The sequence below is a fragment of the Ischnura elegans genome, chromosome 8 (assembly GCF_921293095.1).
Source record: "Ischnura elegans chromosome 8, ioIscEleg1.1, whole genome shotgun sequence".
Taxonomy (NCBI): Eukaryota; Metazoa; Arthropoda; class Insecta; order Odonata; family Coenagrionidae; genus Ischnura; species Ischnura elegans.
In genome coordinates, this window is record NC_060253.1 from 11,579,129 (window position 1) to 11,602,877 (window position 23,749).

Sequence of the window (23,749 nt, forward strand, 5' to 3'; positions counted from 1 at the left end):
CGACTGCGTTGTTGTTGAATTTCGTGTTGGGTGAACCATGAGGGGAAAGAATACGAATCTTAACATTTTCCCAAGAACTTCTTGTCCCAGCGAATGACACCGTCCATCTTAAGGATGTTGTGGTCGAGGATAAATGAGGTACTGCCAGGGAGACTGATTGGAAGGTGGCCCCGAAACGCGGCAAATATCGCCAAAGGAATTCCCAGGGAGCATCCAAATCACTCAAGCACTCACAACGTCACCTGTACACGCCCGTCACTAAAATCAATTCCGTAATAATCGGGTTTCCTACATTCCATGAGAAGTTATCCACTATTTTCACATTAATTGCTTAAATATACTTATTTTTAAATTCAAATTCCAGATAAAATACATACTCTAGGCTTTGCAGATGCTTCCTAGTGATATCATGAGTATTTTTCTGCTTTTCAACGACTAAGACGATCGACCTTATCTCGTTCCCAGGAAGCAATGAATAGATAGCGGCATTAACTTAATTCCCCATCCACGCACATAGTTTGTGCACGGCATGAGAGCGCATACATATTCATACGTCCACATCTATTTAATACAGACTACACTTATTTTATAAGTTATTTCATCTATAATTTGAATATTAACCACCGAAATGGTGAAATAACCCAAAGAAGATAGGTAGCTTGTTGATAAACGAGCTAGATGATAAAATAGCTCAGTTTCATTACATCTGCGGTAAGGCCATCCCTACGGTACGTTGGTACAGGTTGATTATTATTATTGCTCATCGTTTACGTGACCAGCTAACATATATTTTCCATTCGTGCGATGGAAAACACACTGAAAAAATTAGTCTTCAAAATAATAACTTGCTTTGGTGCTTCCCAGAAACGTTAGCTAGATTTTTCCTGCATTACAGGATAGAAGACATGGATAACGAACTACTATTTTAGGCAAATGGCACATGGATTCTACTGCGGATGGAGACATTATCTAGGGTGGCCAACCAAACGTCGGCGGGGATGAATGGGTGGAGAGGGAGGAAGTGCTCGTGCGAATGGGAATGCATGTTGGGAATTCCCCGCGACGCACACGAACGATGGGCCCATTTCCCCCGACGACGCAAACCGCCCACAATGAACACAGGAAATGGCCGCGCGAAAAAGAAAGAATTGCTGAAAGATTGAGACAGAAATGCCGCAAAGAACTGTGATAAGCCTGAACGTCAAGATCAATAGGGTAGTTTCCTTCACCAAAGAAAACGAAAGGCATTGATTGCGATTCGTTACCCACCATTAGTGTACTCATAATATACAAATTATTTGGTTTTAGAAATCCCAGTTCCGACGAACGGCAATGATCAATTTTAACCGCATTTGAATAAAGGCCAGATTGGCGCCCTTGCGATGCCACTCCACGTGTCATCACAGGGACCTAGTTTCTATACGAGTAGATAGGAGTTCTACATCGTCTGAGATTACCAATGTATGCATGAGGCACAGAGCTCAGGGAAACATCCCTTAATAATCACCTATTAAAACTGCCTATGGTCGGAAAGTTTCCTGCGTTTGATAAGGTATTAATAATCCTTATTTAAGCCAAGCGCTACCTGCCAGCAGGGTACTCTGCTACCTGCTAGCAGCCTGCACAAGGTCATCTCACTCGGCGGCAGCGGGAACCAGAATGACGTCACACGGGCTTTTCCCAAGATTCATACTTAGCATTCGCGTTTTCGCGCGCTTGAAAATTTTCACTTTTCATTTAATGCGAAAAATAGATATCGTCATTTAAAAATCTAAAAGCGTTAAATGCGTACTCCAGGAGTAATAATCTTTCGATTTAGGCAGTAAAAATATAATAGGAAACCACCCTATTTTCACGGACAAGCTCAGGGATTAGCGTCTGTTTTGCGGACCCTTTTTCCATCACTTGAATGACGACTGCGACCCTCATGTTCTCCATTCTTGATCACATTCGAGAAATGTCGATCCGTTTACGTAAAAAAAGATAATGTGCCGCAACCTGTTCATAAACAAGTGAACACCTGTAGTCATGTGTAGATGTGACGGTCCATTCATTGATGGAAAAATGAAAGATTATTACGACATGGCATAAAAATAACAATGAAAAGAGTGGTTCAAATGATCCCAGAACTTAAAGATGATTTGGTGAACCGGGTTGCTCTACATATATACGTTCAATATCGATTAATAACATCTTCTACCATAAGTTTTCATGACAATTCACAGAGACGAGACATAACAAATCTTTTAATGCGTCCCTCAAACTACAAAGAGATACACTTCATACACCCTGATACATCAAGGCTGGAACCATGGCAATGGAAAGATAAGCCGATATTATTTTTTAAATTAACATCAGAGATAAATAAAAAGAAATATATACAGATAAATGAATCAAACATGGGAAAGAACCTCAAGTAAAGAGAAAAATCAGTCAGGCATTGTTTGTGCAATCATGGTATCGCCGGTTTTGAAATGTGTAAAAGTTCTTAGGTGATGACATTAATTTTCACAAATAACCCCTTGAAGTATAGTCGAGGGAACCCTGGAAATAGACTCAGACGATTAGAGTGATAAACTGGGTATGAAACATCTCTTACGCTAATCTGAAATATAATATATTTCTGGTAAGTGTTGACAGGCGATTTTCCTAATTGTCCAATACATCAATGTATACATTCAATATTGGAACACCCTATTCCAAGACCACCGTGAAGATGGTGCTCTTTCACTCTTAAAGCCTATATTTTAAAGACATATTGTTACGAAATGTGTTTTATACAAATCACTTTAGTCCATTTAGTCACTCTTTTATATTCTATAAATTACAACAATCATTTTATTATATTACTTTAATTTTGTATCGTCTAGGTAGGATCATTGTTTTTCAGCATTCGAAATTTCATTGTGGCCACAAATTAAAGTTTGGGACACATCCCAAAATCGATAGAAGAAGAAATACAGATTTATTCACTTTTATTTATTTCACCACCGAAACTGGCACATAGGCTCTATCGAAATATTCCAGTTAATTCGATATAGAACATGGAAACAGGCAAGGAAAGGAGCTAACACCACCAATCAATCAGAAGGACATCAGCTGGTCTCCAAGACATGGCACAAAAGTGTTGTCAACGAATGTCAACTGACGAAACAGTAATCCAGAAGGCAGATATTGATACAGGATGTTGTGGAAGACTTCAGCATGAGAAAAACAACTTTAATTTACAAAACATTGAAAAAAATGAAGCCTTTAAACCCTTTCTGAACCAAACATTTGAGATTCAGGAGGACTAATACAGTTAAATCGGACACTATTCAAAACCAAATAATTTGTATATTATGAATACACTAATGGTGGGTAACAAATCACAATCAATGCCTTTTGTTTTCTTTGATGAAGGAAACTATCCTACTAGTAATTAATAATTAATATACTCTTTAAATAGCTCTAAATGCTTACATTAACATTCCATACAATGCTTCTAAGTGCCTTGGATTACCGAAAGTTAGGGAGGCCTCTCACGACAAAAATGTGAAGATCATACGTCTTACAATAACAAGATGTTGTAAATTAAATCTTGACATAGGCTTATCTAGGCATAGTTGAGACATCTTTACATAGACAACTGTGAGAGTGGGATTTTAGTATGAGATAAAATTTCAGACTTAGGAATGAAGGTCATATATGTGTGATCAAAATTCAAAATTGCCACCAGAACAAAGATAAATGGCCTAATGAAAAATCTTATACAGTTGAAAACCGTATGTAAAAGGAAAAGGTCTCAGACTCCATGGAACTAGCTAAAAGATTAAAATGCGGAACAAATAATTTCCATACTTAACTCACAATACCTGGAAATTTGGGTAATAAACATTGTGCAAACAAAGCTGCATGCAGAGCATTCCTAAATGTCTTATTAGACAACCTGGCCCATCAATGCCACCATGACCTACTTTGCTACCTTTAAGCCATTAGGCATTGACTGTTATGGAGCTGATTTCACTTGGGTAGTATGCTAAATGGTCAGACTTCGGCCATCATATGCCACCAGCTACTCAAGACTGAACTGTATGCAGGTGACTAATGGCCACTGGGCTCGGCAACCGGTTGTGTTGCCAGGTATGCTACTCGATTTTGTGGCCAGGCCACCTTGTCCAACAGGGGCCAAACATTTTCTTAAGGCCTGTTTACACGATACATTAACACGTACGAGCTAATGTCTGTTTGTATGAATGATTTTTGAGGACCGGAACGGAATATGTACGAAAGCATGAACCAAATTAGAACAGGTTCTATTTTCTGTGCATGCATTTGCACAAGTTGGGTGATTACATGGTGCATTTTGGCGTTTGTTCTCGCATTCATACATTTAGACATTAACCCATAGGTGTTAATGTACCGTGTAAACAGGCCTTCAAACATCATGCTCCAATCTACCTTCACCATCTCCCTGTTAATATCTGTTTCTGCTCAATTTGATCTTTTCAATTACTGGCTAGGTCATAAAATAAAATTACTTTGTTCTATTCCACACTTTATTTTATATAGTACGACCCAGGTTTCTGCATATCATGCTATCATCAGGTATACGTCATGATGTGCAGAAACCCTGGTCGTACTATTTAACATAAAGTGTGGAATAGAACAAAGTGGTTTTATTTTATGATGAAGCAGTTCCACAGAGTAATGCCGGAGACCGTGTCTTATATTACAAGTTAAGAATTACTTGGACAATTCGTAATTAATAATGATGGTTAAATGTCTCATATCCGTAAGGGAGTGATCACTGAAAAATATTTACCTACAAAAGAATAAAGTAAATTCGTGATAGTAATACCCTTGGCATAATCATCAAATTACAATTAGACACAAATGAATTGATTACAACTCTAAAAATTAATGGAATTAGAATTAATGAGTTCTATTTCGTACCTTACATTGTACAATATTGTTACTGCAATTAATACAATATTGCTTTTCAGATCGCAGCTGACGGAAAATAGCCTAAATCGGTAATGAAGTCAATTAAAATTTTAGAAAGCACAAGGACGGGTAGATATTGCCACTTAGGCAACAAGAGACCAAGAGGGAATATATCAGCAGGTAAGACAAACGAGAATTTAAATGAAAGAAAACTAACCATAAACTATCAATCGCAAGCTTATTTACACGATTTGTTTTTTTTTTTTGTCCGCATATTCAAGGTATTGACAGTTTGAGTACAAGATGGCAAATGGGCTGAGGTAAGGCGCAACATAAGGCAAGCTAGCGATTAATTGAGTACAGTACGAAGTGAAAATGACAAATTACGAAAACATTAAGCATTTAACATTTTTAAAAAATGACGGGAAATACGGACCAACTCATTAAACATCGTACCCACATATGACGCAAACAGTGGCGTCGAAAGTTAACTAGATTCGTACACACATACCTCTAATTCACATGTGTGTCCGTTTCGGTGCATTAAAAAGGAGAATAAATAACATTTAACACGATTACTCATCTAGGTGGATAAAATATCGATTTTCTGCTCCGAAACCTTTGAGCACACAAATTCAATGAAACAACAGTAAAGAGAATGGGTCGTGGCACTATACAATATAAAGAAAAGCTATGGATTAAAAAGATGCATCAGTTGCAAAAAAAATGGTATTTTTAGAGAACTTAAACCATTGCAGGTGGTAGCCTTGTTGATACATATGCCACTTTTTCAGAATACATAGTTGACGTAGAAATACCACATACTGCTTTGAGGAAGCTATTAGTGATTCATCCGAGTGTATTTGGAATAAACAACTGCTTCTCAAGAAATAAAAACATTGCAATTTAAAGACAATATATGATAAAATGGTCGATTTCATCGCAACAACAATACTCCTTTTAGATGAACACTGAGATTTTATACTTCAAAAGACGATTTTATAAAAAAAATATAACAAAATAAACTGACTTACCATCGAAATTGTCCCAATTTTTGCTAACGATAGCCATCCGTAGACAATTTTATCTAGACGGCTTCCACATACCGCACACAGCCGAACAGAATATGTTCTTCGTTTGTTGATCGACGGCGGCTGATTTCACTCGTTTCTCCATTTCCGCTGAGACTCGCTTCAAGGGTGCCATTTGGGGTAGTATGTGTTTTGTATATGCATAGCGTACACAATCGACGGGCCTAGTGGTCAGAGTCAACGCTATTGCAGAATCGGTTGATTGTTGTTTTATCTATACATAGCTGCATAAAGTAGGCAGGCATTTCTTTGAAAATGACCACCCAAGCTCACAGTAAGAAGAGGGTTTGCTACTATTATGACAGTAAGTAAAAATTTTTTCGAAAATAGTTTGTTATAGTTGTATTTTTGCGTCTACCATTCGTGTTTATGGTACTACGTGCAAACTCGAGTGTCGCCCAATCCCAACTATTTTGTCAACATTACAGTATTTCATTTTGTAATGCTCCTTAATTACTCTATCTTATTGTACAACTCCACTGTGGATAAGTTTTTTCCATGGCGGTGGCGTGGTGTTTTCTTTATAAAACGTGTTGGCGGCATTGTATTCACATTCATTGTGATCGAGTGTTTCCCTCCGAAATGAGATGCCGGGATTAGTGGAAACAATGTGTGTTCTTCTTGTCCTAGATATGTTTTCTTGCATTTAATCGGTTTCGTGGGCATCTTTACTGTAAAATAATAGAGAATTTATTTGTATTCGGCGAGGCTCATTATATGGATATTCCGGCGTATAAAAAATTCCTTTGTCGTGGTAGTGCAATTTAATTGTATATTTGTCGTCGGAAATATAACAATTGACCTATAAAGTCGGTCCTCTTGTTTTAAATTATTATTTCTTCTCTCGTTTTTGTGAATGATAATGTGAACTGGATGATAAAGTGGTTGAAACCCTTGAAATTATATTCTTTCGTCTTGTTTAATGTAATGAGTGCGCTAAGTAATTTCAGTGACTCCGGTATGCTCCGTGAGAGACCTTTCCACATTTTACATCATTAAACGCCGGAGTCAAAGCGAATATATTCATACCCATTGTCTATGTTTGCCCTTTCAATTCAATGCTTCTACATCTGTGTATTGACTCGTTTTGTAGATAAGTAAGCGACGATTTTTCGAAGCAATTTTGTTATTTCCTTACTTTTCGAACCAACTTCATTAACACTAATTTTGCTCACGGCCTTCTTTGACTCCACCAATACCTCCGATTGTTGGCTTCAATTGCATTGCACCAAGTATATATACTTGGTGGCGTGTTCGAGTACTCGTCAATGTATTTGACAAACATTTTTGGTATATTTGTTTAATGTGTACATTTAACACATGTTTTAACTGTGCCGTCCTTAACATTTTCACGCACAATCCACCAGAAGGAAAATGAGCGGGCTCAAATTTTTCAGTAATTAATTTTTCTGCGGTTAAGTATTGTGCTCTTATTACTGAATGTTACGAGTGCTGCAAGGTTTTTTGATTGGACCCAAAAATTGAAATGACGGAAGAAATTAAATTATTTAATGTTGTAACCATTCGGTCATTTAATGGCATTTTTATGCCATTCTCATTTTCGGAAACAGTTCTACTTTTTTTGAAGTTGCTTCTGAGTGATTAAAAAAATTATTATTGTGTGCGTTAATGATGTAAAATGGTTGACTTTCCATACCTTCGTAGATCATGCATGAGCCGTGCCTATAATACAGTAATATTGTATACCCAATAAACTCTTGGAAGTAGTTTTTCTTCGATGTGATGTGGCTTTGGTCCATCGTATATCTATTTGATCCCTATCACCCATCCCAGGGTATATCATATCGCCAGTACATCGTATAATGTACAAATACGAAGGTGATGACTTGTTCAAGAAATTGGAATTGTATTGACAAACTAGATTGTGGTATGGTAATGTAATTGCTCGGAAAATAGAATCCCATGCTTTAGTTTCAACTTCATCAGTCAAATTATAGTTTTATTGCTTTGTTTAACTTATCTCCAAGTGGTTTGTCTTTCTTTCCAACCTTGTGACTTTTGGTTATGCCAAACCTAGTGAAACATTTGACCTTTCAGTTTTTCTACTTTAAAATACAAAATGATGTATTTTTTTAGAAATATACTGGTGTGAATATTGTAACATAATGTTAATGATAATCCTATGTAGTTACTTTTTTCGTAACTCGGCACATTCTTGAAATAGGCTATTAAATATGATTAAATAGTGACAAGCCAAATATGGCGTCCTTCCAATATGGCGTTTGCGCGTACGTCGCGTTCGAATCTGTTAAAGCCAAGTTTCATTTGGTGTTTTAAGTTTTTTGTTGTGTTTTTTCCAATTTTTTTCTTCCTTATTCACTGTATTCGTAGAAATTTTTATTTTCCTTCATTTTTTAGTCCGATTCGCCTTGAATTATGAGTTGTGAGCTTCTAAGCGTTCAGAATAGAAGTTTTCATTCATTGTCAATTTGTGATAGATGGTATACTTATATTTTTATTTGCGATAGTTTTACTTATAATTAAGACCATATATTTCATTGTTTTACTTAACAGCATTTAAATTATTGAGAATCAAATAGTGAGTGTTATAAGATCGCTTTTTATGTGTTCCTTTAGATTATATCAATGCTATTGACAGAACAACTTAATGCAATGTCATCTGCCAACAACATTAATTGGCCTTTAATCCTGCCAACATTATTTACATAAATTAAAAAGTGAGGGGCCCAATAATGTTAGGTGGGTTGTTCTACTATTATAATTTTTTAGATGTGCACATTGATCATGATCACAACCGTAACTTTGAAACCATTTATATGCAAATCCATGTATACCTGCTTCTCATAATCGCTTCATTCGCATCTATGATTAATAGAGTCGAAGGCTTTGGTTATGTCTGTAAACAAGCCAGCAACTTTTCAGTTCTTCTTCATCCCATGTACTTTAACCACTCAGAAACCCAAATTGGTTATTATTGAAAACATTAGGCTTATTTATGAATTTTAAGAAGCCTAATTATGACAATTTTTTCCATTCATTTTGAAAAAAATATAATAAGTAATTGGTCTGTAATTATTTAATTTATTTTATCAACTTAAAAAAAAATAAGTATAGCAGTTTTCTACTAATTAGGAAACATTCCTGTTTTGAAGTGTACACCATTACCTCATAAATCAAATTAACACACAAATCACAGGCATAGTTTTCCTGGATAAGTCTGTACGAAGAAAAAATTGGATGCGCACATGACATGTACAAGTGAACACCACTTAATGATAATGATATATTTATTTGCCTACTACATACGATGAGACAGCCTTTTTAAACATCTGTCATTTTTTTCGATACTCCTAATTGTAGCAGGTAAGTTATTGTACAGCTTTGTATGCATTGAATGTGGACCTTAAGATATAAGGGCTAGGTTCCTTGATTCCACACAAATGTCTATCTACTTCTCCTGGTTTCGTAGGAGTGAAAAGTGTCAGTTCAAATGAAACTTTCTTCATGTTTTTTTCTTTACGACACCTTTCCAGTGAAAACATAAAGTACATTATAATGTTATTATAAAAGTGCAAATTTAAAACTCTCCACACATAAAACGACTTTGGTGCACTGAGTAAAAACTTCTAAACAAACCATATGTAACCATAGTAAATCAATTTGTCACTCCTGGAATCCTTGTATCATGTAACACAGAAATGTATTCAGGGGATAGTAGCAACACTTCTTTGGACAATATGTCCTTAGGTTTGTAAGCAATGCACCTTCAGCACGTCACCTTTTCTTGTTTTATTACTCCCCCCACGCAAACACTTCTGTCCTTCGTGTCGGCATCAAAATGATGTGCGGCTGTACTTCTCAAATTTATGTATGGGCTTAAATGCATGCTAAAGTAATGAATAATACGCCATTTGGAAGAAAATTTTATTCTAAATTCTGCTTTATTTTTTGTTTTATGAAGAATTCAAAAATGTAGAGACACCAGTGCAATAAGTGACTCTGAGCACCGTAAAGTTAGCCTTTTTGTCAACTTCATGAACTTAGTAACTCAACCTAGGGTAAACTACTCTGTCTGCAGCATTCATCTTCCACATTAAGTTGTCAACATTTATGTAGATCAAGAAAATTGCTTTTGCATATTTTGTCGTTAATTAACGAAAATGTTAAAACATTATCTAGTCATACAGTTTACTCCAAAATAGAAAATAAAACTGATAGAAACACATTTTAATTTATTTCTAATTTTTCTATGATCCGATAGTACTTGATATATGTGTAGCATAAAGTATAAATGGACATCAAGAAAATACACTCGAGTGCATGAATGCTGTGTTGCCAAGTCTGCGCATGGAACTCGAGAAGAACATTTGAGGGGACTGCGAGTGAAACATTTTTCTTCAAGCTTCAGTAAGCTTTGTGATGTTCAATAAATCAAACTTTAAAGTAAATCAATCGTAAATGCTTAACATTCTTATTACTTAATTCATCCTTTTCGTAAAGTGACCCTCTTTACATAAGTTTAAGAAATTATCTTTGCTAATTCTGCTCAAGCCTGAAGATAGAATGAATGTAAGTAATGATTGCAAACTGCCTTTTTAATCCACTGAGCAGCCTGAAAATGCTATTACTATCCTCCTTTGGAACCCATGTGCACGGTTTTGATTGTTCACTACCGTGAAACCCATTAATTCCCCCCCACCCCCCTCCCTATATTGCCCTGCGTACAAATTTCCCTACAAATCTTCCTTTTAAGGTGATAGGAAAAACAAGTTTAGCACATCCTAAAGGAGACAATACAAATCTAAGACAATAGGAAAGCACAACTGCCTTAAAAATACTTCAGAAAGGTTTTTACAGGTTTTTATCCTTAGCTTACATTCGCAGGGCTTTGATGATTTGGATTCATTAATCCCCCTTTGAGCCACTAACCTTACTTCCCTAAGTGCCCAGTTGCTATTGCTTTCCTTTTTTCAACTAGCATCTACGGTGCCCACATGTTTTCACCTTTCTCTGCCGTTTTCTAAGGCGACCTTTAATTTTGGAATTTCTATCTATTTACATTGTCATCCATTACTCTACTCTCCTTCCATAACTGCATTATTGCTGTGGGAAATAATTTTCTGCAAGGCATTTACTGTTTCAATTCAGCAGTAAATTCAGTGCGAGCTGAAGAGGTCCGTGGTATTAGTTTTGCTGAAAGACACTCCCGACGAACTTGTTTTACATGTTTTACTAATTGGCCGTCACACCGCCATGACATCTTACACAAGTCTGGTCTTTTTTAACGAAACAAAATGAAAAGCGCCTGCCGCTACCAGTACTGCCAACATAATTTTTTTTCATTACGCAATTGGTAATATTTCAACCTGAGCAAGATGCATCCCATGGAAGAAAAGTGTCCTAAGACTGCAAAATCTAAGAAAGTAAAGTTCCAATGAGGAAAATCATGGAAGAGGGAGACCAAAGAACTTGAGAAGACTCGATAGAGATATTAGCCCCAATATTAAGGAGCTTTTTTAAGTTATAAAATCATATGATTTGGTTATTGACATGGAAAAAGTGGTGTACAATATGGAAATTAGTGCAGGTGTGGGTGAGGAAAGGGTACGAAAACTCATGTAAGGAAGAAGAGAAAGTGCAAATGGTGATGTGTCTTCGCCGAAAAAATGTTGCTGACGGTCATGCAATGAGCTTGACAAGTTCACTCAAGAAGTTATTTGACAAAAAGTGTGTTGATTTAAGCACAAAAAAGAATTTTCGACTGTTATCAAATTACTGGATGGATTGAAGTCAGATGAAGAGGATTTTCCTTATGTAAGTCGGAGTAAAATGCTGAGGTGGCTAAAAAGGCTGGGGTTCTCATTCCGAAAATTAAACAATAAGCCCATGCTATTGAAAAATCAGCGAGTGGTAGATCAATATACACATGTATTTCTTACGAACCAATAAAAGATAGTGAGCTTATGGATGGTGTATCATTGTGATGAAACTTGGTGTGGCACTAGCGGTATAGGAGACTACTATTGGATTAAGGATCGTTTGGTGGAGGAATTTATGGAACCCATAACATATCTGTTTGGTGACCGACTAATCAAACCTGAGCAAAACGCCAGCAAACAAGCAGTGTTCGTTAATTGTCTCGAATGCACATCATGGGGAAACCAACACATTGTTTTTTTCTTGAGAGAGATTGGAATTACTTCTCCTTGTCTTAATTCTCTGCCATGCTCTAAGGATTTGAATTGATCTGGCAATAAGTGCAGCTCCGTACTTAGAGAAAGTGCTGCACGTGGCAGTATCCGGGATGCATTTAGTGTGAATATGTGGTACTTGCCACCGCTCCTGTGTGCATATGACAGATTCACAGGCTTGCTTGCACGGACTGCGTGGGTGATTAGTGGCAATGTAGTATGGCAAAAATAAACAGCAGTAGCATGTATATTCAATGAGGGAAACAGACAACTCTGAGAACTATTGTTAGCATCGATTATAGGCTAGCTTCATTAAACTTATGGTTATTAGCAATATGCTTATGGTTATTGGCTGTATTTGACTTCATGGACAAGTGAAACTTCCTCTGTAGTCGTCAGCACAGTGTTGTATTTTTTAAGTTACCCCCTCCCCTGTCCAGCCAAACCTGGAATATGCAGCAAAAATGTGGAATCCGGCACAGAAAGACGTAATATATGAACTCAATACATACTAAGGAAAGCAGGGCGATTCATCAAAAACTGCTTCAAGCAAACAGAGTGTGTTACTCAGCATTTACTCTTATGAGGCTGTTAGCCTAAATGGATCTTTTGGAAGCATTGGTCCAAAAATTTAGGTATACATAGCATCTTAAAGTTATGGAATTTTGATAGAAATTGGTCTCCCTTTCTTCAGTGACAGTGTTAATTATGCAATTATATGCTTGGACTCACACCATTTCTCTATGTATTTCAGGTGACATTGGTAATTATTATTATGGCCAAGGCCATCCCATGAAACCACACAGAATACGCATGACTCATAACCTTCTTCTAAATTATGGCTTGTACAGAAAAATGGAAATCTATGTAAGTAGTATCGGTGCCTTATGTAAATTATGTGGTAACTTATATTATTTCAAAGTTAAATCAATTAATATTTTGAGAACTAATTTCAGCTGCCATCTTCTTTTTCTAGCGGCCTCATAAAGCTACTGCCGAAGAAATGACTAAATTTCATTCAGATGATTACATACGGTTCTTAAGGAGCATTAGACCTGACAACATGTCTGAATACAACAAACAAATGCAGCGATGTAAGATCAGTCATGATGCCATGGAACCTATTCATGAAATATGAGAGTCATTGCCATTCTAATGCATCTATTTTATTTTTAGTCAACGTTGGTGAAGATTGTCCTGTTTTTGATGGTCTCTACGAGTTCTGCCAACTGTCAGCCGGTGGCTCCGTGGCTGCAGCTGTTAAGCTAAACAAACAAGCATCTGACATTTGCATTAATTGGGGTGGAGGACTTCACCATGCAAAGAAATCGGAGGCCTCTGGATTTTGTTATGTGAATGACATAGTGCTAGGAATTCTAGAATTATTGAAGTATCATCAAAGGGTTCTCTACATTGATATCGATGTTCACCATGGCGATGGTGTTGAAGAAGCATTTTACACCACTGATCGTGTCATGACAGTGTCTTTCCACAAGTATGGGGAGTATTTCCCGGGAACAGGTGATTTAAGGGTAAGTCTCTTTAATCAAAAGGAAAATACTATTCATTGTTTGATGAGGGTTGCTTCTCTGAATTAATTCGTCCGTTAGGAAAATTGTGTATCAACTTTGCTTTCTACACTTCAACCTTTAATCGCCGACTGTCTTCACTTCGCTTCATCATTTTCAAGAGTATTCAAACTAGTCAACAATTAAAGGTTAAGTTGTAGAAATCAAAGTTTTTATTTTTCCTAACTAAAATGGAATTCTACAAGGTTCAGCAATTTAGTGCATCATTCATTAACTTGTAATTTAACCCTTTCAAGGCGGCGGAGTTCTTGCCTTTGCATGACTGAAGTAGTGAGCCCCAAGAGACCTTTCCGTCCCCTCCGTAGGAGGAGATTTTTGTAGGACATTTGTTAAGAAGGGTCTTGCTGATAATCACGCACTCTCTGTACCAACCTTTTTCGACCCTTCCTAGTGGGGACTCCACATTATTTCGGACTCCGTGGGTTGTTGGGCTCCCTCCTATTGGGGTTTATAACCATACCAGCGGCATTGGTTCGTGGTCCATCATGCTTAGTTCGTATGAATTAGCTATATGGATAATTGTTGCTTGCACGTAAATTGCAACTTCGAATTGAATTCCTCGTTTAATTGTGAGCCTTGTCAAATTTTGAACGAAGCTCCACCGTCAATATTGCATTTAATGCAGCAACAATTTCCATGTAGATGTTTATACTGAAATGGAGATATAAATTAATATTCATTGTAGAACTTTGTTTAAAAACTTTAAATTCTGCTCAAAAGACAAAGAATTCAGTTCTTAGTTTATATTTTTTGAGAAAGGAACAAATATTTATTTCATAAACTGACTGAATGAACAATTGAATGTCTGCGGTCCCTTGCCACTAAGAGGGGTAATAAAAGAAGAGGGGACCGGGTGGCTGCTCCTGGATTTTGAGGATATGGCCTAAGTCCCACTTTGTTGGATCCCGAAACTAAGACTTCACTGACCCGTGACTGTCTTAAAAGTGGGAGAGCTAGGAAACATTTATTTTCGGTATTCAATAGCTTACGTAGAAAAATCTCCGACAAAAATTTGCGGCTTTTGTCTCCTGGGTCAAAAAGTCCTGCCACTTATTTTCGTCATTCGTCGGGAAAGGGTTGATGACTTAAATCTGGTATTCATTGTAAGCTCAGAAGACAAAGCATTTCCTGTGAAATGAGACTTGACAAAAGTTTTCAGCAGTTCTGTATCCGTTAGATTTTCATGGTGTCCTTCCTAAAATTTCTAACCTCAAGTGCAACTTTGTGATGGGAGGAATGATCCATTATTTTCTATCCTATGGAATGTATGAAATTATATTGCCTCATTATGATTACTCCTAAAATTTTCTCCAAGTTTAAATATAGTTTACTGACTTAAATTTAAGACCTAACTCCTTATCATAAAGTGCCTTATTATTTCTGTGTGCTGAATCGAGTTCTTGGCATTTAATTTTTCTTCTTGAGGAATCTAGGGATACTTAAAATTTCATTAATGCGATGGTGACAAAAAGTTCATGTTCATCTAGTTTTCAGCATTGTAACTCAAGTTGTATGTATGCACAGTGGAATCTCGGTCATACCACCCTCAGTTACACGATGACCTCACTTATACACCGATTTTTTTTGTCCAGTGAATGACTCCATTTGAACCCATGTATTTCCAACCTCGGCTATGAAACTTTTCACTTATAGAATGACCTTGGTTACGAAACATTTTTCCAGTCCAATGAGATAAAATACCTCACTTATGCGAGTTGTCAGAGAACTGTTCTACCAGAAGATTGCGGTGTGCAGTAGTGTGCAATTTTAGTCACACAAGCAGGAGCACTGTATTATGTTTTAATTATGAGCGATGCTGTTTATTAGATATTAATTTTAATTATTGTAGATGATCGTTATGAGTGATGCTGTTTATTAGATATTAATTTTAATTATTGTAGATGATCGTTCATCCCGAATTTGAATTACAGAATATCTATGTCTTACGGAAAATTTTCTATAATTTTTCCAAGGTTATGTTTTCTGTTGCCCCAGCGAAAAAAACCCCAAATGATCTGTCATAAATCCTCCCGTACCAAAATTTTGGCTTCCAAAGTCATCCGAAAAAGATAATCGTATTTGCAGTGTGGGCGGAAATTGATGGTGATTAAACATGATGGTAAAAACAGCATGCGTGGACTCATTCCGCAGGCTAATCCCACATCAGTGGGACGATTCGAGCCGGGGAGAAGTTGCTTGCACGGCGTGCTTATCAAAACTGACCCAACTTGTACCTTAATGGGTTTAAATAGAACATGGTTGGACCTTGAATAGCTATTAGCTTAGCTTTGCTAGGTGGCATGCGTTCATTTTTTAATGGAACAAGAGTTACTGTAAATGCCCTCAGATAAAAACTCGCATCGTCAGTCATCACGTAATCGTTAAAGTCAAATTCAAAACGTGAAAGTTAAGGCAGTTTTTTTAGACTCATGAATGGGAAAGCAAAATATTCTGTGAAGACAAATCACGCGGCTTGTGAGTCGAAGGTCCTGGCGCTGAATTCGCGGAAGAATGCCAACAGAGAAGCTATGCCCGGTAGATTCGATCTACTGTTGCTAAAATTTCATGGGAAAATTCTTTTTTAATGCATAAACTTTGGAAAGATATTTTTTTGCGCTCTTATTCTATTTTTGTTCATTCATCACTGATGGCACGCGGTTATTTAAATTGCTCACTTAAAAAAAAGTGATCTAAACACCAGAAAAATCTTAGTTACTGAATATCCCAGATGCCATTTGCACCTTATTATCGATGGTATAATATTTGGTGGGAAGTAACTGACAGCTGGGGTCATTTTTGCCATGAGGTAAGGGTGGGAGGAAAGAAACCCTGTGTTGGATTTGTCCAGGTTGTAACAATAGGCTTAACGTCCCATCTGCCGGACAGTGTGTTGCACTGGAAGTTCCCTCCACACCACTCTCAAGCAGTGATACAGCCATTTCTGAAAAGTTTCTGCCACTGCCGGGACTTGAACCAGGACCCACAGCGTGTGAAGCCTTTGTGATGCATAAGTGAAATTTTGCTCCCTAATTTTTGGGTTAATTTGGGTGACTTTCCTCAGGTATCTCATTTCTTCTATCTCCAATCTTGGGTTTGTCTTAAGGTGGTACAATGAATTTCCTAGAAGCTGCTGCTAATGAGCCAACTTTTTTTGAAAATTGGCTTATATGAACGTTTAGTATCATTATTACGAAAAAAATTTCCGGTGCAACAGCCCTGCGGCTAGTGCTAGAAATGCTAGCAATTTGACCAAGACGTTCAACCATGGGTAATGTTGCTCAGGAATGCAAAATTATGTTTCTCTTAAAGTAACATGTCATCTGTGGTGCTGCTTGTGCGTTATTATTAGGCCTCAATTTCTTGCCTCCAAATGAGTAATTGCATCCTGGGAACAAAACGAACCCTATTGAAAAGGATTTCATGCTCCTTTACCGAAAAACTTCGCTTATGAACTTTTTTTGGTTCTCCGATTAAAGTTCATAAGTGAGGATCTACTCTATTTAAAATTGAGATGGATCTATGATGTTACTAACCCCTGAGTCACATGATCATTTTTTTCATCCCCTTGGAGGGATAGCTTCGGGTATTGTTCAAATGAAGTTGGAGTAATGCTCTTTTCAAGCGATTATTTTCTCACATGAATCCAAGAAAGGCAATCCCATCCTTTTTTTTTGATTTCTTGGCACATCTCTGTTTTCATCGCTGGAACCATGGCTGGCACCGTCTGTCAGCCAACCAGAAGTCACTATTGCTCACAAAAATTGTAATGCCACATTTGGCTTCTGATGGAATGACAGTTGTAAGTAGAGAAAGCAACGGTGAAAGGGATGGTGGGAATGGGCATGCCATTATGGAAATGATGGGCCAAGCGACCACTCTTTTTGGTCCCTGAAAAGATTTTGTTCTGAAGAACAGAAAACAAATGATTGTGTGATTCAGGCCTGGTGGATTGTCCTTTACTGATTTCCTTTCCATCAGATTTATGCAGAGTGAATTATTTGCAGAGCATTTTTCTGTTCCCTTCAACGTTGGCTGTTTCTGATTCACAGGACATAGGAGCAGGGAAAGGGAAATATTATGCAGTGAATATACCTCTTCGAGACGGAATGGATGACGAGAGTTACGAGTCCATCTTCAACCCTATCATTTCGAAGGTCATGGAAACCTTCCAACCAAGTGCTGTGGTGTTGCAATGTGGTGCAGATTCTCTGACTGGTGATCGACTTGGATGCTTCAATCTTACTGTTCGAGGTGAGCAGTACTTGGATCATTTTAGGGACCTTTTCTTGTCATGAGCCAAAATCATAATCAGTGTTGTATGAGCTTTCCTTTTCAAATTTTGGCCATATGTTGGTGAAGCGTGAAGATTTTTATGTGCAAAGTAAAAATTGTTTCAAGCCAACGATCAGTTTCTGGAAAGCCATGAATGTTTTAAATAATTTTTTTTTTGTGATGAATGTCTTGATGAATAGTTTTTTCAATGCGAGTAATATTTTACAGGCCATGGAAAATGTGTTGAATTTGTCAAGAAGTACAACCTACCCTTTTTAATGGTTGGAGGAGGTGGTTACACAATAAGAAATGTCTCACGATGCTGGACCTATGAAACGTCGGTGGCATTGGGCGTAGACATAGCGAATGAACTTCCATACAATGATTACTTTGAGTATTTTGGGCCTGATTTTAAATTACACATCAGTCCCAGCAATATGTCGAACCAAAACACCCCAGAGTACCTGGAAAAAATCAAGTAAGTTTAAGTATTTCATTTATTTGTGGGCCTTTAAAGATCTTGTTTTGTGGTGGGAATTTCTTAATTATCATTTATTTTATATATTGTATCAGAATGTTTTTGATGCATTCAGGTAATTCCACAGACTGCATTCTATTGGTGCAAATAGAATGGGTTCAAAAACTTCAACATGCCATTACAAAAAAAGGCTGTTTCAAATCATGGTTGGTCAATTGTGCTCAGGTCGTTGCACTATACGCAATATTCCGCCCTTCAGGTGTTTTGACATCTGTGGGATTACTGCTCTTATGTCACTGAAATAAAAAAAGAAAATTGTTTGACGTGGTGAAGAGATCCTTACTTATGATTACATTTTTTTGTCTAGGACTAGATTGTTTGAGAATCTGAGGATGCTTCCACATGCTCCAGGAGTTCAAGTGCAAGGTGAGAAATAGAAAATGGTATTAATTGTGAATTCTATGATTCCCTATGGTAAACCTCTGTAGCACAAAATTGTATGATGGCCAAGTGTCTCGAAGAAGTATACCTAATTAAGATACTTCTGTAGTTGGATGGATGTGGGCTCCCGAGTATGAATGTCACCTCACTGTCATAAATTCTTGTGCAAGAATTCATCTCCTTTGTATGCGATGATAATGTTACAATACGGTAGTTTCCTTCATCAAAGAAAACAAAAAGGATTGATTGCGATTCGTTACCCACCATTAGTGTATTCATCATGTACAAATTATTTGGTTTTACAAATCCCAGTGTAGACGAATGGCAATGGTCAATTTTAACTGTGTTTGAAAAAGGCCAGACTGGCGCCCATGCGATGCCACTCCACGTGACGTCACAGGGACCTAGATGCCATGTGAGTAGATAGGAGTTTTACATTGTCTGAGATTACCAATGCATGCATAAGGCACAGAGCTCAGGGAAACTTCTCTTAACACATTCAATGCGGGCCCAATTTTCATGAACGTCGTCAGAATTAGTCGATAAAATAAGAAAGAAAAATAGGGAGAGGTTTACGCAGTATAACTTCCCTTCAAATACTGCTATTTACAAATGACACACATGGGTTGAAAGAGGGGAAGCTTGCTGAAGGCCATGCACACGATTGGAAGACTCGGAGTTGGATATTAGTCCTTTACGGAGGCGGAGAAAGGCTCTGTATATCGGCTTGGACAGGGCCACGTCAATTGACATGCTCCAGGCTGAATGTGTTAAATCACCTATTAAAACTGTCTATGGTTGGAAAGTTGCCTTCGTTTGATAAGGTATTAATGAACCTTTTTTAAGCCAAGCGCTACCTGCTAACAGCCTGCATCGCAGCGGCGCACATATCCTTACCCCAAGGTCACCTCACTTTGCGGTAGCGGGAACCAGAATGACGTCACACGGGCTTTTCCCAGCATTCAAACTTAGCCATCGCATTTTCGTGCGCTTGAAAATTTTCACTTTTCTTTTAATAGCAAAAGATAGATATCGTCATTTAAAAATCTATAAGTGTGAAATGCACGAGTAATAATCTTTCCATTTAGGCAATAAAAAAATAATAGGAAACCACCCTATTGGTTTTGATGTATCCTCTCTAGTTTTGACTCATTTTCAGTTTATTTATTATCCTTTTCAGCAATTCCTGAGGATGCAGTGAATGAGGAGTCTGAAGATGAGGAGAAGGTTAACCCTGATGAAAGATTACCGCAGCAGCAACAGGATAAGAGAATTGCTCCTGACAACGAGTATAGCGACTCAGAGGATGAGCGTGAAGAAGGCCGCAGGGATCAAAGGTAAACATTTTGCCTTTCCTTTCTCAAGTACCTATCGAAGGAAAATGTTGGAGATACATAGTTAAAGAATTGGAAATTGAGGCGTGAAATATTGAGCTATGAAATAGACACCTCAATGAGATTATATGTGAAAATTTAGTTTTTTCTATTTGAAGTATGTACCAGTATGCTATGTCAGTAGTTCAAGAATTTTGTTTTTGTTTACCTTTAGATCTTACAAGGGTAGGAAAAGGCCAAGGTTAGACAAAATTGATGCTAAGAATGAAAAGCCAGAACAAGATGACAAGAAAGTGGAAGAAGGTGGAAAAATAGATATCAAAGGTAAGTAAACATTGAATTGGTTAGAAGAATTGTATTGCCTTATCTATTGCTTTAAAACCTTTGTACAGTAAATTTGATGGGACTGGAATAATCATGACTTCTTTGTGGGGGATTTCACTGTATGGTAATGAAAAGCAGGTTGCGTCTTCACGGGGTCATTCATGTGTTCCAATGGTTCTTCAATTCTAATGTAGTAAATTTATTGTTTCAGTCTCTGTCACCACTGCATTTTGAATCAACGTTTTACTTATTGAAACAAGTTTTCCTCGTCGATATGCCTCACCACTTACCCTTTTCACAGTCTGAAGTGTGCTATGAGCAATGTTATAATTAGGGGTGAGCCGATTATTAATTCTGATATAAATACTGGCCGATATTGGACTATCGGCATATCGGTATCGGAGCACCGATATCCGATAATTTTTTCTCTACCATAAATATTTATGTATTTACCTCATCAAGGAAAATCAGGAAGTATTCATTCATACTCTGGAATCTAGGATTGAAATATTGGACCAGATCAAGTTATCAGTTCTAAATATCGGTTATCGGTACTAAATATCGCGTATCGGTCATCGGAAAAAAAAAGATTATCGGCTCATCCCTAGCAATTACATTATTATGAAAATACCAACAATCCTTCGACGAGTTTTGCCTGATTATTACATTATGACCCGTCTTGGTTGAATAGATTAAAAAAAAACCTTTATTAAGAAAAAAAACAAACCTAAACTGGATATTTGAATCTGACAATCAGACTGGGATTGCCAAATGATTACCAAGATAAAAACCAGAACTAGCAACACTCAAAAACCGAAGACGACTAAACTGAATAACGACTGGATTCATAATGATCGTTTATCGGTACTAAATATCGGGTATCGGTTATCGGATAAAAAGATTATCGGCTCACCCCTAGTTATAATTGCCTATTTTGAAATTTTGAAAGCATTAATACGCTCAGTCGTATATATACGTGTGCACAACCACAATGGCCTTGTATGTGTGTGTGGGAGGGAGGAGTGGGTTAGATGCTGTGGGCAGGGTAAGGCATCAGGAGAACTTTTTTTTCCAAGGTTTTGAGACAGTTGATTTTTAACTGCAAGTAGCTCAAGTACTAGGAGAAGGATAATAAAATGGAAAGAATACTGTTCTCCAATTTTCCAACTGTAGCCATTGGATAAAATGGTGAATGACCCTATTCTTATGCTGTATATTGGACTGTAATTTTGTATTATACTATTGACTACCTGCATGCTGTTCACATATGAATGATTTTCACCGTGCATATCTTTCAGCTGAAACGGACAAAGAAGAAAAGGCAGTAGTTGAAGAAATCAAGAAAGATTCCGGAGCTGCTCCATGATAAGTGGGCTCATGTTCCTCAAGAGTGGAAATAGTAGAACATAGGAACACTGGAGGCATTCCTGGAGTGAAGTAAATATACTTTCTCTTCATGAGTATGTTTTGAATTTTTTTACTGGCATAGTGGAGTGAAAGAACTGGTGTTTGTGGTATCACTGAAGATTGTCCATTGAAGGTAAAGCATTTATAAGGGTGAAGTGAAATGCATCAGATGTCTTACTTTAGTCTGGAACATTATGCAATATGATGATAAATGTCATATTCTTAAGCTTTACCCTAGTTTTGTGTTGTCTTCCTGCTGATTGATTACAGGAGTGAAATGAACGTTACAGTGGAGAAATTAGTGATCTACATTTGATGTTCAGTTGTGTGTTCTGTTACGATGACGGTGATTTCATGTGAAGTGATTTTTCTCAAGTATTTTCCTGCAGGTCTACTTTTGAAGCTTGCAGTGTGTGATCTTGTACAAGTCCTATCAGGCCCACTTGCCTGAGAAATTTTACTTATCTGGTTTGAGTGTGGGTAATTGAAGCAACCTTGAGGTATTGTTTTGAAAAAATTATAGGTTAGTGTGAGAAATTGATAGTGGCTAGGTTTTTTTTCTATCATGTCACGATACATTTTCATAGTGTAGCAATATTCTTCTCAAATCTGTTTTCATTCTGCAATATTAAGAAATTTCTTAATATAAAAAAAATGGTTTGTACGATTTTATGGAATAATTGTAAGGTTGAAATATTTGACAAAAAGAGGAAGGAAGCTAACAAAGTGCAGCACTACTTTGCTAGAGCTGTGCATTCATCTGCTAGCTGAGCAATGTTTTTGTAAATCATTGAGTGTGTGATTGTGTGACTTGGTAAGCAGTGGGGAATCTTGTGTTGTGAGTGAATGCCGTATAAATTTATTTTTTTGCTCGAACCGGAACTGACTAGGGTAATACATGAGAATGCATGCCTTTTTAGACACCCTTTGCCATGTGCTCAGCATTCATATTTATAGTGGTTTAATAATTTTTATGGACTTGTTTGTTGGTCACTTTCACATTTTGGAATCGGCGCTTTCCCTTGAAATTTATGAAGAAGCATGTATTCTTACTCATTATTCTATCCGTTCAGAAGGGAGTAAATATTTGTGTATCTCTTCTAATTTTTAAAGTAATAAGTGTGTGCTCACTTTAAATGATACTAAAAGCAAGAAAATTGTTCATCCCAACCTTAATCATATTATGTATACTGGGAGAATAGATCTTGTTTTATGTGAAAATTTTCCGGGATCTTCAACATTATGTTACATACTACAAATTGGATTGAAGTAATGTCTTAATAAATGAAAATAATCCATATTAGGATTAACTCCCTGTGAAAATATTTTTTGTTTTCTTTATTTCATTAGTATAGCAAGTAAGAAATATATTGTGTAATATTTTTGGTCTTTGTCAAATAATTTAGAGCTGTGATGCAGTGAAGTTTTATTTTCTCTGAGAATCATAAAAATAATGCTACAAATGTAATGATTGCTTAAAATTTAATCTTGAAATTTCAACACTGCAGTAATGGATCTGATGTACATATTTTTGATGAGAATTTCAAGTAATTCACAAAATTAAAGTATTGGTTGCTAATGTTAAATGGTTAACTCAAGCTTTTGGAGAAAGCTTTGAGCTTAATCCTTCCAAATAATCACTACCAACAATGATTCTTAACTTCACAATAAGTATGTTGGGTTTTCTGAAATTGTAGTTCATTACACTTCTAGG

At 36.9% G+C, this 23,749-nt stretch overlaps 2 protein-coding genes across 2 annotated transcripts in view; one reads left to right on the forward strand and one right to left on the reverse strand.

The window, feature by feature from the left end:
• Window positions 1–6,061, reverse strand: part of LOC124163906 (tyrosine-protein kinase Src64B) — a 39,641-nt gene extending 33,580 nt beyond the window's left edge. The window contains exon 1 of the mRNA XM_046541014.1: window positions 5,961–6,061. The gene's annotated coding sequence lies outside the window, so the exon portion shown is untranslated. The remainder of the gene's footprint in view (window positions 1–5,960) is intronic.
• Window positions 6,062–6,157: 96 nt separating this feature from the next.
• LOC124163907 (histone deacetylase HDAC1) lies at window positions 6,158–23,360 on the forward strand. Its single transcript, XM_046541015.1, has 10 exons — window positions 6,158–6,321; window positions 12,945–13,057; window positions 13,167–13,284; window positions 13,367–13,722; window positions 17,829–18,030; window positions 18,280–18,529; window positions 18,897–18,955; window positions 20,151–20,307; window positions 20,519–20,628; window positions 21,927–23,360. The coding sequence occupies exons 1-10, from the start codon at window positions 6,273–6,275 to the stop codon at window positions 21,992–21,994; spliced, it is 1,482 nt and encodes a 493-aa protein (XP_046396971.1). The 5' UTR covers window positions 6,158–6,272; the 3' UTR covers window positions 21,995–23,360.
• Window positions 23,361–23,749: the final 389 nt, after the last annotated feature.

Coding starts and splice junctions, on each gene's coding strand:
- LOC124163907 (XM_046541015.1), top strand. CDS start 6,273: ATGACCACCCAAGCTCACAGTAAGAAGAGGGTTTGCTACTATTATGAC. Junction 6,322..12,944: donor GGTTTGCTACTATTATGACA/GTAAGTAAAAAT, acceptor TATGTATTTCAG/GTGACATTGGTAATTATTAT. Junction 13,285..13,366: donor CAACAAACAAATGCAGCGAT/GTAAGATCAGTC, acceptor TTTTATTTTTAG/TCAACGTTGGTGAAGATTGT.